General features: G+C 43.1%; 1 protein-coding gene across 8 annotated transcripts in view; it reads right to left on the reverse strand.

Moving 5' to 3' along the window:
- Positions 1-2789: 2789 nt before the first annotated feature.
- The window catches only part of LOC118102439 (adhesion G protein-coupled receptor L3), a 202458-nt gene continuing 192385 nt past the window's right edge, over positions 2790-12862 (reverse strand). For 6 of the 8 annotated variants that reach the window (XM_035148615.2, XM_035148614.2, XM_035148608.2 and 3 more), the window contains 2 exons: positions 12129-12225; positions 2790-5404 (listed from right to left, as the gene is read on the reverse strand). In XM_035148615.2, the coding sequence (XP_035004506.1) occupies positions 4455-5404; positions 12129-12225 (1047 nt within the window). In that variant the 3' untranslated portion in view covers positions 2790-4454. Of the gene's footprint in view, positions 5405-6792; positions 6811-8036; positions 8163-12128; positions 12226-12862 lie in introns of all 8 variants that reach the window. The other 2 variants (XM_035148603.2, XM_035148604.2) reach the window with 1 other exon arrangement.

Below are 12862 nucleotides of genomic sequence, written 5' to 3' on the forward strand. Positions count from 1 at the left end.
GGATCCTGAGATGTGCCTCTCGGTCAAACTCTGAAAATCTAATCTTACAAATTGTCTTTCCATTAAGTTTTATACAGAAATCCCACAGGCCACTGACACAAAAAAAAATGCATTGCAGGGAATTGGAAGTCAAGCTCCCGAGTGAATTGCAGCTCTTACAAGTGAACAGCCGTACACCTACCTATACTTATCAGCACCTATAACACCCCCCGCCACCTTAAATCAATGTTATCTTGACTAAAAATCAGTGAGGTATTCCTCTTCATGTGTTCAGGCTGTCAAGCTGTCCCAACGCACAGGGAGCTGGAAATGACATTGATTCACCTTTCAATTGAAATTCTGCCAGGCATTTGGCCATTGATTTTTTCACTGGAGGGCCAGAAATGAAATGTGCCGTTAGATATACGACGTGTGAGCTGCACCCTATACATTGTTGTTCACATGGCATGAAGGTGTTTGTCTCGCCGCGTGTTTTTAATTCACACACAGAAAGTCAAACATGCAGACCCTTGTCCTCACAATACACAAATAATCACAACTGCTCATGATCACACGTGAATGGCGGACAACAGTTTTCCCATAGAACAGACAGCTTACAAATACTTAATACTTAATACTCTACTACATTTTCTTGTGTAAATTAGTGTGAAAACATAAAAAAGACCTTATATCCTAGTTTAAATCTGTCCACTGTGTCATAACGTTACCGCAGAGGAATAAAACACACACAGATGTTTTTAAAATGCTATTGTATCCGATTATGTCGACTTAAAAGTAAAAGTAAAGCGGATGAGTTCAATAGCAGTTCACGTTGAGGATAAGGTAAAATAAATCAGTCATATATTAGGAGCTGCGCGCTGGAGAAGGGATGCAGGGAAAGTGGAGAATGCCCTCAACTGTCAGGAACAAGGATATCTCCAATCACACGGATCCTCTAATGCTCGCCAGAGGGAACTTCAACCGGGGCTTATAATGTGTAGTTCATACTGTTTTTAATCCTCTAAAGTAACTGAAATTAACCCACAGGTCCGACATTAACAGGAAGATGGTTGCGTTTTCCTATTATAGCATTTTAATGTTTTACAGTCGCCTACATTTTAAGAGTGTGACAGGTTTCTGGGAAAAAAAGAAACTGGCACAAACTCGGTATATCGATTATTTCTGTGGGAGCGTCACGGTGCTCCACTTTAAGAGCATTGAGCACATGTCAACACTAAGTTTGTGGTTCGGCAGGTAAGCAGAAAAGCTTTAGTAATTAAGGATTTATCTAAAGTGTGATGGCTTAGCCTGAAAAAAAAAATCAATACAACGTCCACCTGTGCTGCTCAGAAATTATTCTCACTTGGGCAAGAAAAACAAAGTGTGAATGAAGGATAATGTTTGATGAAAAAAAATGTTACACGCTGACTTCATTCTATGGATTTTTCTTCTTTGTGAATGGGCAGTGAGCCGTAGTGCTGCTTATTCCCCTCTGGTGCTTTGTGCCACGCAAGCATGTTCCTGGGCAGCGTCAGGGCCCGGTGCGGCCTATGAGCTCGCGTAACAACTCATCAAGAAAGTGGATATAAGGGGGTCAGAGTCACATCTTCAGCACATTTCAGGAACTCGCCCGGGTTTGCAAATGTCAGTCAAAGTGATGCGGCGGTGACAGCCGGAGCACTTTCTGTCCACCCGAGTCATATCTGGCAAGCGGAGATCGCACGCGGGCGAGAGGACGGACCGGAGCTGCCTCCATCTTCTGACGCAGGATCCGGGCCGAGCCACACGTCCCTGGCGAGTTTTCACAGTGACTCAGCTTTTCATCACAGTCACAGCTCTGTGAAAAGGGGCTCACGTCGCCCTTTTCATTCAACAATACTTAACATGCACAGTGTAGTAAACATAAAACAGACATTGTAAAAGACAAGTAAAAAGGGAAATACTACGTAGACCAACACAGTTGTGCATCTAGAAAAATAGGTTTACTGCTTTATTGATATATCATTTAAACTCTCGTATTATACATTTTTACTTTTATTCCTTATCTGTGTGTATTTGGAACACTGGGATTAAAAAAAGCCATCGTTTAATTTGTTCATTCAAGTTCCTCGATGTAATGTCAAATGCACAACTGACACTATTAAGAGAACAACCCAAACATTAACACACATTCAATTCAAACTTACAGCAACAAGCTATAGGTCCACCTCTGCTCCCCACAGCTTTCAGACACCGATGGTTGAACAGTTGGTCAGAGCAAGATTAGCATGGGTTTGGGGTGATGTCAATTCTATTAACTTTGCATCACTTTGGTCTCAATCAAACATTTTTTTAAATTGTGGGTCCAATAATGGACGTATGTTTCTTTGTTGTCTGGGGCTGGTTAGGTTGTAAACTTTTGGTTTTACTGATCTAAACAAAAAGTGCTTGCTGCAACGTGGTGAATAATGAGACTGAACCAAAAGAGTGACATTACACGACATTAAACCAAAAACAATATAAATGCTCCATAAATCTGAGGAAAACAGTCGGGGTATAATTTTCTTGATGACACCTTTTCCAACATTCCAGTCATTTGATCTATTATTAATTCACATTTTTTATTATCAGATTTAATTTATAGTGGAAGAATATAATGATTATATTCTGATGATGACCATAAGAACAGCGGTTACAGAGCATACTTACTTCTCTTCTTGTCCACGGCCGAGATGAGTGTCCCCGCTGTCTTTCATGCTTCCCCTGCGCGGCTTATCAAACTCATGTCAAACACACAGTATCTGGAAAGAATCGATTGGTTACACCAGCGATGATATTGAAATATTTATTACAGCTTATGAAATCAACTGCTTCTATCGTAAAGCAGACCAGAGCATACAGAGCACATCCACTGCTGCTGGGCCAAATGTATTTGGCACTGAAATAGACAGAGGGCTAATGAGGGAGATTAACTGATGATTAAAAAAAAGAAAAAGAACTGATCGCTCCATCGTGTGTCGAGGTCCTTCACTGGTATCCGTACAAAAGTGATTCCAAGGCCCAGACAAAACGTCCCCCCCGCAGCTAAGTTATGAACCTTAATCAGGGATTTATTTGTTGGTAAACAAGTTTCACTGTTACAACAAATATTAGCTATGCCATTCAGCTTGGAAACCAATACAAAAAAGGAATAAATAAGAAGCCATGAAAATAAAAATAAAAAGGTATTTGTGCCGCTAAAGTTACCTCCGCTCCCCCATTTAGTACGGTTCATTTGAACAAATAAATAAATATGTTTTCTCCTGGAGGAAGAAAAAAGAAAAACACTTCCAGTATTTCCTCACTCCAAAAGCTCTTTCTTTAATAGGTAAAACAGCCAACTTTCTTCTTTTTTTTTTGTACAAGTGCCTAGTGCTCGTCAATGTTCCATTTGTTCTCTTTTTCGGAGAAGCACAAGCGTTTACTGAATGCCAATAGAGATGCAGAATGCACAATGAACCTTTCTGAGGGATACCTGTTTGTGTTATTTTTGTTTCTATTACGATGATTATGTGTGGAAAGTGATAAAAGAGGAGAAAAAAATTAAAAATAAAAAGAAACAGACTGTTACCAGAAACCCAGAGAGGCCAGCACAACAGAACAAAATTTCTCCTAATCACTACATTTACAGAGACAAAAGGGTTTTGCTCGGAACAAAAAACAAAAAACAAAAAAAGCATACTATTATGTGCAATGCTAGTTATCTGTACAATTACATAGAAATATCTCATAATTCTTGTATTAGTTTTTTTTCTCCCTCTTTTAACAACTGTTATTACAGTAAAATGAAAGAAAAGAAAAAAAAGAACAGCTATGCTTGAAAGCATACGATCAATAATTCCTTCATGGTAATTGTCCAAAATGTTTTTTTTTGTGTGTTTTTTGATTCTCCTTTTTTTTTTCTCGTTGAAGGGACACTTCAGCAAACAAAATGTGCTGCAACTCACCAAAGAGGAAGAAAATCTTTCAAAAAGTCAATATAGATACAGAAGAATAATAAAATAGTCCTTTTTTAAATTTCCCATTTATTATGGTGAAGTCTATAATTTAGACTTGTATAGTTGGTGGGGTGGGGTGGGGGGGGCTGTGCAGTTCCGTTTTCGACTGTCGTACTTTATCTCTGAGACCTAACAATCCTGCTCGAGCAATTGCCTCTTTTCACACCGAGACAAAACACGCCAAACCACACGGGGTTTGAGGGGGGAAACACAACATCAACAGATTCCCGCTTTTTCTAACCAAATATAGTCACGTACTCGCCCCCATACGTCGCAATCGCTATCCTGGTTGTGGTCAGCAACAGCGAGAGCACAGTTTGTTTTTCGCTCCGCTTCAGTCTTCAGAACACTGAATAAAAAGAAAGGCTACCACTGCCAACGACTGATAGAACAAGAGGACACGGAGGAGGAGGACTACGGTAATAGGAGGGACACTATTGGGTGGGTGGTTTTTGGGGCCTATAGGCTGGTGACCAGATGCGAGGGCTCCTGGTGGGCTTCTTCTGGGGATAGATCCTCTTTGTTTGGCGGCACGATGAAGCCATCGCTGCTGCCCCGCCCTAGATGGTAGTAGGAGTGCAGCTGATGCAGGTGGTTACGCGAGCCCAAGTTGGGCATGCTCTTGTAGTAAACGTCGTCCGAGCTGGCCTCCGGGCTCTTGGCATCCCCGCCGTCTTTGGAGCTGTCGGCAGATCCTGCGGACACATCGGGCAGGCCGGGCAGCATGGGCATGCTGGTGTACAGGGAGTCTCTCTGGTGGTTGTGGGTGGGCGACGAGCCCTCGTCCTCGGTGTGCTCGTTAGTGAGTAAGGGAAAGAAACTTTCGCTGTTCTCCTGGGGGATCCTCCTTCGGGACGAGGAGGAGGCGGTGGTGGACGTGAAGGGGTGGTGGGGCAGGGGCAGGGGCGGCGGCGCTGACGGGTGGAGATGACTGTGAAGGTTGTCCACTGCCTGCAGGGAAGGGGGCGGTCTTTGGGGCAGCAGCGGGGCGTTAGACTCCTCACGGATTAACTCCAGGCCCAGGCCTTCGTCATGGTGTGGGCCAAAAGTTGAGTGGTCATCCAGGCTCAGTGCCACATTCATGCCCATGCCCACTCCCAAGCCCATCCCGTAGCCGCTATCCTTGCCGCCATTGCTGACATTGTTGACCAGCTTATTCATGAGGTTCCGGTTCTGCTCGGTTGAGCGCTCGTGGGAATTGTTGAGGTAGGAGGGGATATAATTGGAGGTGAGCTCTTTCAGGATCTTCTTCTCCAGGGTGGTCTCCTTGTGGTTGTAGCCCCGGTCAATGATCTGGACGCAGTCACTCATGTACTCGGCGCTGGCGATGCTGTAGCTGTTGCCATGGTTACCATTCAGTGGTAGAGTATCCATGACACTTGTATCCCGGGCATTGTTCAGGATTCCCTCTGGAATGACAGACATGGGTCGGGTTGGGGGGTAGAGGGGGCGAATGAGAAGGGTGAAATCTGATGGGATGTAATCGCCACAGCTAAATGTCAGCCATCTTTACAAACACACATTACATCCATCAAACACTGTGGCGCTTTTATTCTGAAACACATCCTGACCCCTCGAGCACTCTCAGCACTTTGTGTCATCCACATTTCTATAAAGTGCACTCAGTGGAAATAAAGACCCTATAGTATTTGGATTAGACGAGACATAAAGCACTGCATTTACATTAAAAGCCTCTATACTGTATGTGAGCATCATAGACACTTACCTTGTTACAGAGGAAAAAAAATAAAATAACATTCTCTAAGACCCAATTTCACTTTTCATTAACTTTAACTGATTATTCTTTGGCAGTGATGAAAACACAGATAAATGTGCGCCACACACACACACACACACACACACACACACACACACACACACACACACACACACACACACACACACACACACACACACACACACACACACACACACACACACACACACACACACACACACAAGCCAAAGCACGGCACAACACAAAGCAAGCAACAACAAAAAAAGCCATGCATTTCACACTTCATAAAGTAAACACAAACCAGTGCACCAGCTTTAAACTCGGACCCCAGCCATATTGTCCCATAGGAGCATTGCAATGTAACAATATACATCATTCTAAACATAAACTAGTTCAAAACCACGCTGCGAGGAAGGAGACGCTCTGTTCTCCCCTGTTGCTGTAGATTTAATACTTTATCGATTTTCACGCTAGCAACATCAAAGCCAAATTTTTGACGATAATTCAAAGCACCTCAGACAAGGACGTCCGGCTTGTTAAAAAAAACGTCGGGCCCCGCAGTGTGAACTCTTGAAAATTTGACGAGACGCATTCCCCGAGACCTTCAAGAAGTTCATCGGCTCCAACAAAGTGAGCGGCGAGAGAAAAAGATAAATAATGATTAAGTGCGCGAACAACGGCTGAGGCCGCTCGGTAATCGCCGAAAAAGAATACGGATCAATTTCTATTGACGCGCCTTCTGAAATGTTGAGGAGAGTCTGAATGTTGGCTGTAATTGGATTAACTTATTCAGTGCGTGATGTCAAGCGAGCCAAAGGACGCGTGCCTGTAAGGAGAAGTATCTCCGCTCATCGGTGGAATTCACAATGCGATTTACACCGATTCTTTGGGGTCTGTTTGAGAAGGTGAGGGCCTGGTCAAAAGCGTGATGCTAATCCCCAAAGGAGGTACAGTTTATGTTTTTCTATTCCCCCCCCCCCCTGCCATCATTGAGTGTAAAGAAAGTAAAAGCCAAAGTCAATTACATTTGATAAGCAATGTTTAGTTTGACTCCCATACTTGTCTCTCTGTAGGGCTCTTTTAGGGACAGCATGAGGGAAAGGAAAGAAGAAAAAGAAAACACAATAAGCATAACAAGTGACAGGTAGAAAGAGAAATGTGCACATACACATATGCTGATGACGCATCAAGAAAAAATGCTCCCAGAATGCAATTGTTTTAAGTCACCATGCAAAGTTTCCTGCAACCCGCAGGAAGAACCACAACATGATGCATTAGCATTTCCCTCCTCGCGGATATTTATATTGCATCTATGGCAATGCTGGTGAATTACGGCCTTATGTAAAGAGCTCCGTTGCAGTACTCGTACAGTGCACATAAATTATCCTCTGATCAAAGCTCTCGGGATTTTTTTTATCTCCGTTTTACAGACTCTTCAAATCACTGAGATCTCATACTGAATGCTGAAAAGCACTGATCCTAGAATACTAATCGATAAGTGGCTCATCAGAGGTGCTTTCTAATAGTCAGATCTAATTTTTTGGTGTGCTTAAGAAAATTTTAAACTTCCCCCATAGAACACAAATCTTGACTTATGACCCACATTCTGAATTTATGAATTTCTAATCATTACAATTAAAAGCTTTAGGGGTAGAATTCGTTTTGGAAAATATTGAAGCACTGAGAGAATCAGATTAATGGAAGCTCTCGTGTTTTAAATCAGATTCAATGACATCTACCCCAGAACAACAGTCCAACTGCCCATTAAAAAGAAAGAAATGCTGACACTTAAAACAAGGAGACAGAGGACATGACTGACGAGCTCCACTGACGACATTAGAGCACATTTAAGATAAACGGCTGGGGATGTGTCCTGCTCCCATCGGCACTCATTGTTGATTTCCTCTTTTTTATAATCTCTGTGTCGGCCAATCAGCCGTGAAAGAGTGTAAGCGAATTGCACGCCCCCCTGACCAGAAGCCAGGACACACCTACAAATGAAAAACCCCACGGATCAAACCTGTGGGATTTTTTTTCTGCTAAAGCTGCAGTTTGTTAACACACAACATTTGGGGCAGTGTTTTTTTTTTGTTGTCTTATTAAAGCCCTGTAAAATCTCTCGAGGGTGAACACTGGACTTTCAGCTAAAGTCCGTAACTTTTAAAATGTCCAATCAAAAAGTTGCTTTTTTTCTTCTCGTAGGACAGAGAAGAGACCTCGTAGTTTTTCCAGGACATGGAAGAAAGAAAAAAAAAACACTGCCCTGCACACAATGTTAAAGAATGAAGAAGAAGCTAGCACACCTTGTGTGTTGTACATGCCCAGAGGGTTGTTATAGACTGCCGATTCCCCAAGCAATGTATTATAGGGATTGTTAGTGCCATGAGGACGTAGGAGTGCATTTGGTATAAGATGGTTAGCCATAGCCCCTGGAGCAGCCAGAAAGAGACAGGGTGAGACAGAAAGAAACAGGGGGAGGAGAGCGGAGAGACAGAAAATAGATACAGACAGAGAAAGAGAGAGAGAGAGAGAGAGAACATTCATATCAGTTAGGCAGATGCAGCTGAGCAATGACAGCCATTAACACCCAAATGATCACATGATCATTAATGTGAGGGTTTTTTTTATGCTACATGAAAGTGGCAGAGCTGAACTGACATGGCTAATGGGACCAATGGAGAGTGTATTAGATTTATCGCTAAGGCCGGCCATTAGTATTAAGCCCATTTCTGAGCTCCACATTCAGGCAGCATACCAGTGTTAACAGACAGAAATTACAACAACAGCAACGACTCGAACAGGACAGAATACAACAACTTCTCAGGACATCGTTTGGTCTTTAACAAGGCTGAAAATAATGAGAAAAGAAAATATGCTGCTTGAAACTTTCCCTGCCAGAGTAAAACATCTGTAAAACATCAGAGAGTCCATGTGGGAATACGGTGAGAAGATGTCAGAGAAAGTGGGTGTGTTGGCGACGTTTCAAGCGACGGACGCAATACGTATATCTCAGGATGAAAAAAGAGGCGTCAAACACGTAAAAGACGCCAAGCTAAGATGTCAACTCGGAACGATTTTAGAGCTTTTGGCGAAAAGGGCCAGACGCCATTATTGACGTGTTAATTGCAGCGACATTTTGTGCATCACTTCCTTCCTCCTGCGTGCTCTACCACTAATTTTAATGTTCCGGCAATTTTCCAGTTATTGTGAATGTGTCTGACCCAGAAAATCTCCAGCTTTGTTCTTCATATATGTCACTGTTTGAAAAATAGCCGATGATTTTCAAAGTGCTACATGTGCTGCTACTCTAAACTTTATATTTATAGGAATGAAAAGTTTGAGAGGCGTAGCGAGGCAATGCAGACGAGTCCGTGCGTCACTATTATTATTGTTTGAGCCAATCTTCTGAGCCGGAGTGCTGTTTAATTTCCATCTCTCCACAGAGCAAAGTTCATATTTGGTCTTGTTCTCTTTCTGCTGAAATAACCTCTGAATAAAAAGCGACGTGTCCTCTCTTTAGTCATGATGGTCATTAGTCTGCAGCGGCCCCGCCTCCCTCGCACACATAACCCAACACGGGCTTGTTTTCTATTTATCCGCCGCTTGTCCTCACACGCTGCACCCGTTGCCAGGATCTCGCCGGGAATGACTCATCGGTTCCCCCGACCACATACTAACGCGGCAGAGCAACCTTCACAGTCTGAGCCTCGTGATTAGCGGACGATTTTGAAGGCTGCAATCCTAAACACGAATGCTACAGATTCCCTGATGTTTGTTTTTCCCTCACTGGTGTGAGAAGAAAAAAAAAAAATTAATTTTCAAGCGTTTGAATACATTATGCAGAATATCAGGAAAGTGTGCAGGAAATGTTTTTGACTTGCATTCACTTCCTGTTTGCAAGTTGTTCCCCCCCCCCCTCCTCCTCCTGTGAACATGATATGATGCTCTTATTTTTCAAAGAAGCTCAAAACAAGACTTGTGAGGGCGATGCATGTATGTGCGTCCAGAGCCGGGTAAACATCTCGTATCTGAAGAAGCGGTGCACAGCAATTACACTGCACCGATCACGGAGGAAGATATATGTGAATATTACTGCACCCATCTTTTCAGACTTACTTTTTGATGAGAATTTTAATTGCAGAAATATTTACCGTCCTGGAAGATTGTGCTCAGCGAGAGGATTAATAAAATGATTGCGTTCCTGCTGATTTGGGCTCATATTTCAGCATCACTTTAATTCTAGATTAGTATTAATTAGGCACATTATGTTTTTGCTTGGAAATCAATGTTCGACTGAAAAATAAAAAAAAAGATGTCGCCGCCGCCGCTTGCCCTAATTACAGTGTATTGCACAAACACCGGCCCCCTTTCAAATCCTTCCAGTGACAGACCCCCCGCCGCCGCCGCTCGCTGTGTTTGTGTTTGGGGAATTGGACCGTTTCCAAAAACACACTGATTGTGCGGCAATAATCCTGAACGCCGGGGATAAACTGAACATGGCGACGCTATCGAGATGATTGCGTGACGCCGCGGCTCGTCTCGAGTGGTTCGGATGCGAAGGTGGTGATGGAGAGGGGGGAGTAGCCAGAGTGCGAGAGGGGAAAATCAGCAAGAAGCATGTCTGATTCTGTTTGCATCTGTTCCTTATGACACTTAGGATTGCACCTAGTAATACACACTTGAGGTCCTGGTGAGTGTTGTTTCTACCAGATCGTGGGTAGGGGTATTAAAGTGCGTAAATAATTTGGAGCTCCGCCTTTCGTCTTTATTGAACTTCCACATAGATTTCTTTTCTTCCTCTTTCCCGACCCCAGCACTGGCTCAGCCCCCCACCCCCACCACCACCCCCACCACCCCACACCCACCATGGATAAAAGCTGGATCTGTTGATGGTGCTAAGCCGAGCGCCTAATTACTGAGATCTCGGAAACTTCCTCTGTGTGTCAAACATTAATCCATCATTGTAACTATGTATTAGTGTCGACGCATTGCAGGCGCCCCGGAGTGGATTCAGACCCTGAGCTGAGTGGAACTCAAAGCCTCCAGTGAGAGACACCAGTGTGGACGCTATCGGATGTGATGCAGTCTGGTTCCTCAGTCAGTTAGCTCCAGTAATCAATTTGTGGCTGTCACATATATTCACATGTTTCTTTTCAAATTCCACTGAATCCGTTTGTATCTCCTGAGGTTATATTGCCACCTCTGTCCATGTGTGTGTTTGTTTGTTTCTAAGCATGATTACACAAAACCCACTGAACTGATTTTTAACAAAACTTGGGTTTTCACTTTTCTTTGTTAACATTGTGAGATGGGGTGTTTTTCAACATTTCCACTGTTTTCCAAAGGAAAAAATTCATGGCCCCTGATGATAAAAAAAAAAAAAAAATCTGACATGTTTGGGGAACTGATATCTATGAGTGTGTGAACTTTGGTGCAGCTTAATTGGATTTAAGGGGACTGTTGGGCCTTGGCGATGGTACACGCTCTACTGAGTGCTACTCTAGTTTAGTTTGTGATTCAGCAGTTTTATGTTTTTGTTCTTTCTTTCTGATATAATGCCCAGTTTCCGATTCAAGGATTTTGCAGTCAGGGAAAAAAAACAAAGAGGTAGTTTTTTGCACAGAAATCACATGCAACAAAAGTAGGATTTTCATAATCGGGTGTTTCAGTGTGGAGTTGGAACGCCCTCCCCTTGTCTGCAAGGGTTTTTCCTAGCTACTCCCAACACAGTCCAAAAACAGGCAGATTGGGGTTGCACTAATTGGAGATTCTAAATTATCCGTAGGGTTAAATGTTAGAGTGAGCGTTTGGACTTTATTTAATTTTGTTGAGTGACATTTTTGATTAATGTTTTTTTCACTGCATGCTCCTTTGAATAACTCCATGGGTGAAAAGATTCAAGAAAAGCCAACAGGAGAAACTCTTTTCTGAACCAGTGTGACACCAAAAGATTTCACCCTCTCACTCTCGGCCCTGTGTTCACAACCACGTCCTCTTTCACCCAGTCAGGCATGTTGATAAACACCCTCAGTCACATGAGTTATATGGCGACTGACGGCAGTTTTGACACATGTTTAAGACCTCGCTTCAATATTTGCTAATAAAAAGCCAAGTAAGAAAAATGTGTCTTTTACTTGGGAGTTTTAACGATTTGAGTATCCGAGTTGAAGCTGCAGTTTGGCCTTGACTTTGAGAAGCTGGGTTAAGGTTTTTCCATTTGAAAGCTTTACTTATTAAAATGAAAAGACTTCTGATGCTCTAAACCCTCTGTGTCACCAAAAAAACCCCAAAAAACAGATGAGCTACTGGAAAAAAAACGGAAAATCTCTTGCATTAGTAATTTGGTGAAAGCTGGTGCATTGCAGAGTCATGTAAGAAAATATCTGGCCAAGTACCTCTGTTAAGGGACGCAGAGCTGTTGATGTCGCCGGTCATGAAAGAGGACTCGGACTGCTTTCTGACCGTGTCGTTCCACATCCGACGGATGCGACTCTGTGGAGACAAACAACATGTCAGGACACATCAGAACACTTCCTTCGAGCACAGCAAAATATTAGAATGTGGAGGAAACAACGTGTTGCATATTTTCCTCACCTGCTATTCAACACAATAAAGGCAAAGACGCGAGGCAGGAAAAACTAAATGTCAGCTTTTGATTGGAGCAGTAAAACTGTGAGACGTGTCAGCTGAGGGGAGAAGTAACCTCCAATTAAAGATGAGCGCCGGCGCCGGGATAGGTGTAGTCAATAATAAAGTCATCAGTCAAGCTCCTGTGAATCAGCGTGTCAGGTTGCAAAGGCTCAATCCAGGGGGGTTCACTCTGGTTAATTATGATGGAGTCCCAGGGGCTGATGCTGAGGGTGAAGGGGGCCAACCACAGAGCGGAATGTGAGCTGGAGTCAGAGCAACTGTTACCGAACTAGGATTTGTTTGTTTGTTTGTTTGTTTTTCCCCCGATACTGGGTTTGAATCGATACTTTTAAAACAGCATTGGTGCCGAAACGGTGCAGGAGCGGATACTTTTTTTCTTAGAAAATAATAAGAAGGGATTGTTTTCTTGCTGGGGAAGACAGGAAGTTGAAATTCAACATGATAAACTAACTAAGATAACAGTTTCAATTCTTAATAC

This window comes from Hippoglossus stenolepis, chromosome 23, assembly GCF_022539355.2.
Source record: "Hippoglossus stenolepis isolate QCI-W04-F060 chromosome 23, HSTE1.2, whole genome shotgun sequence".
NCBI classification, from domain to species: domain Eukaryota; kingdom Metazoa; phylum Chordata; class Actinopteri; order Pleuronectiformes; family Pleuronectidae; genus Hippoglossus; species Hippoglossus stenolepis.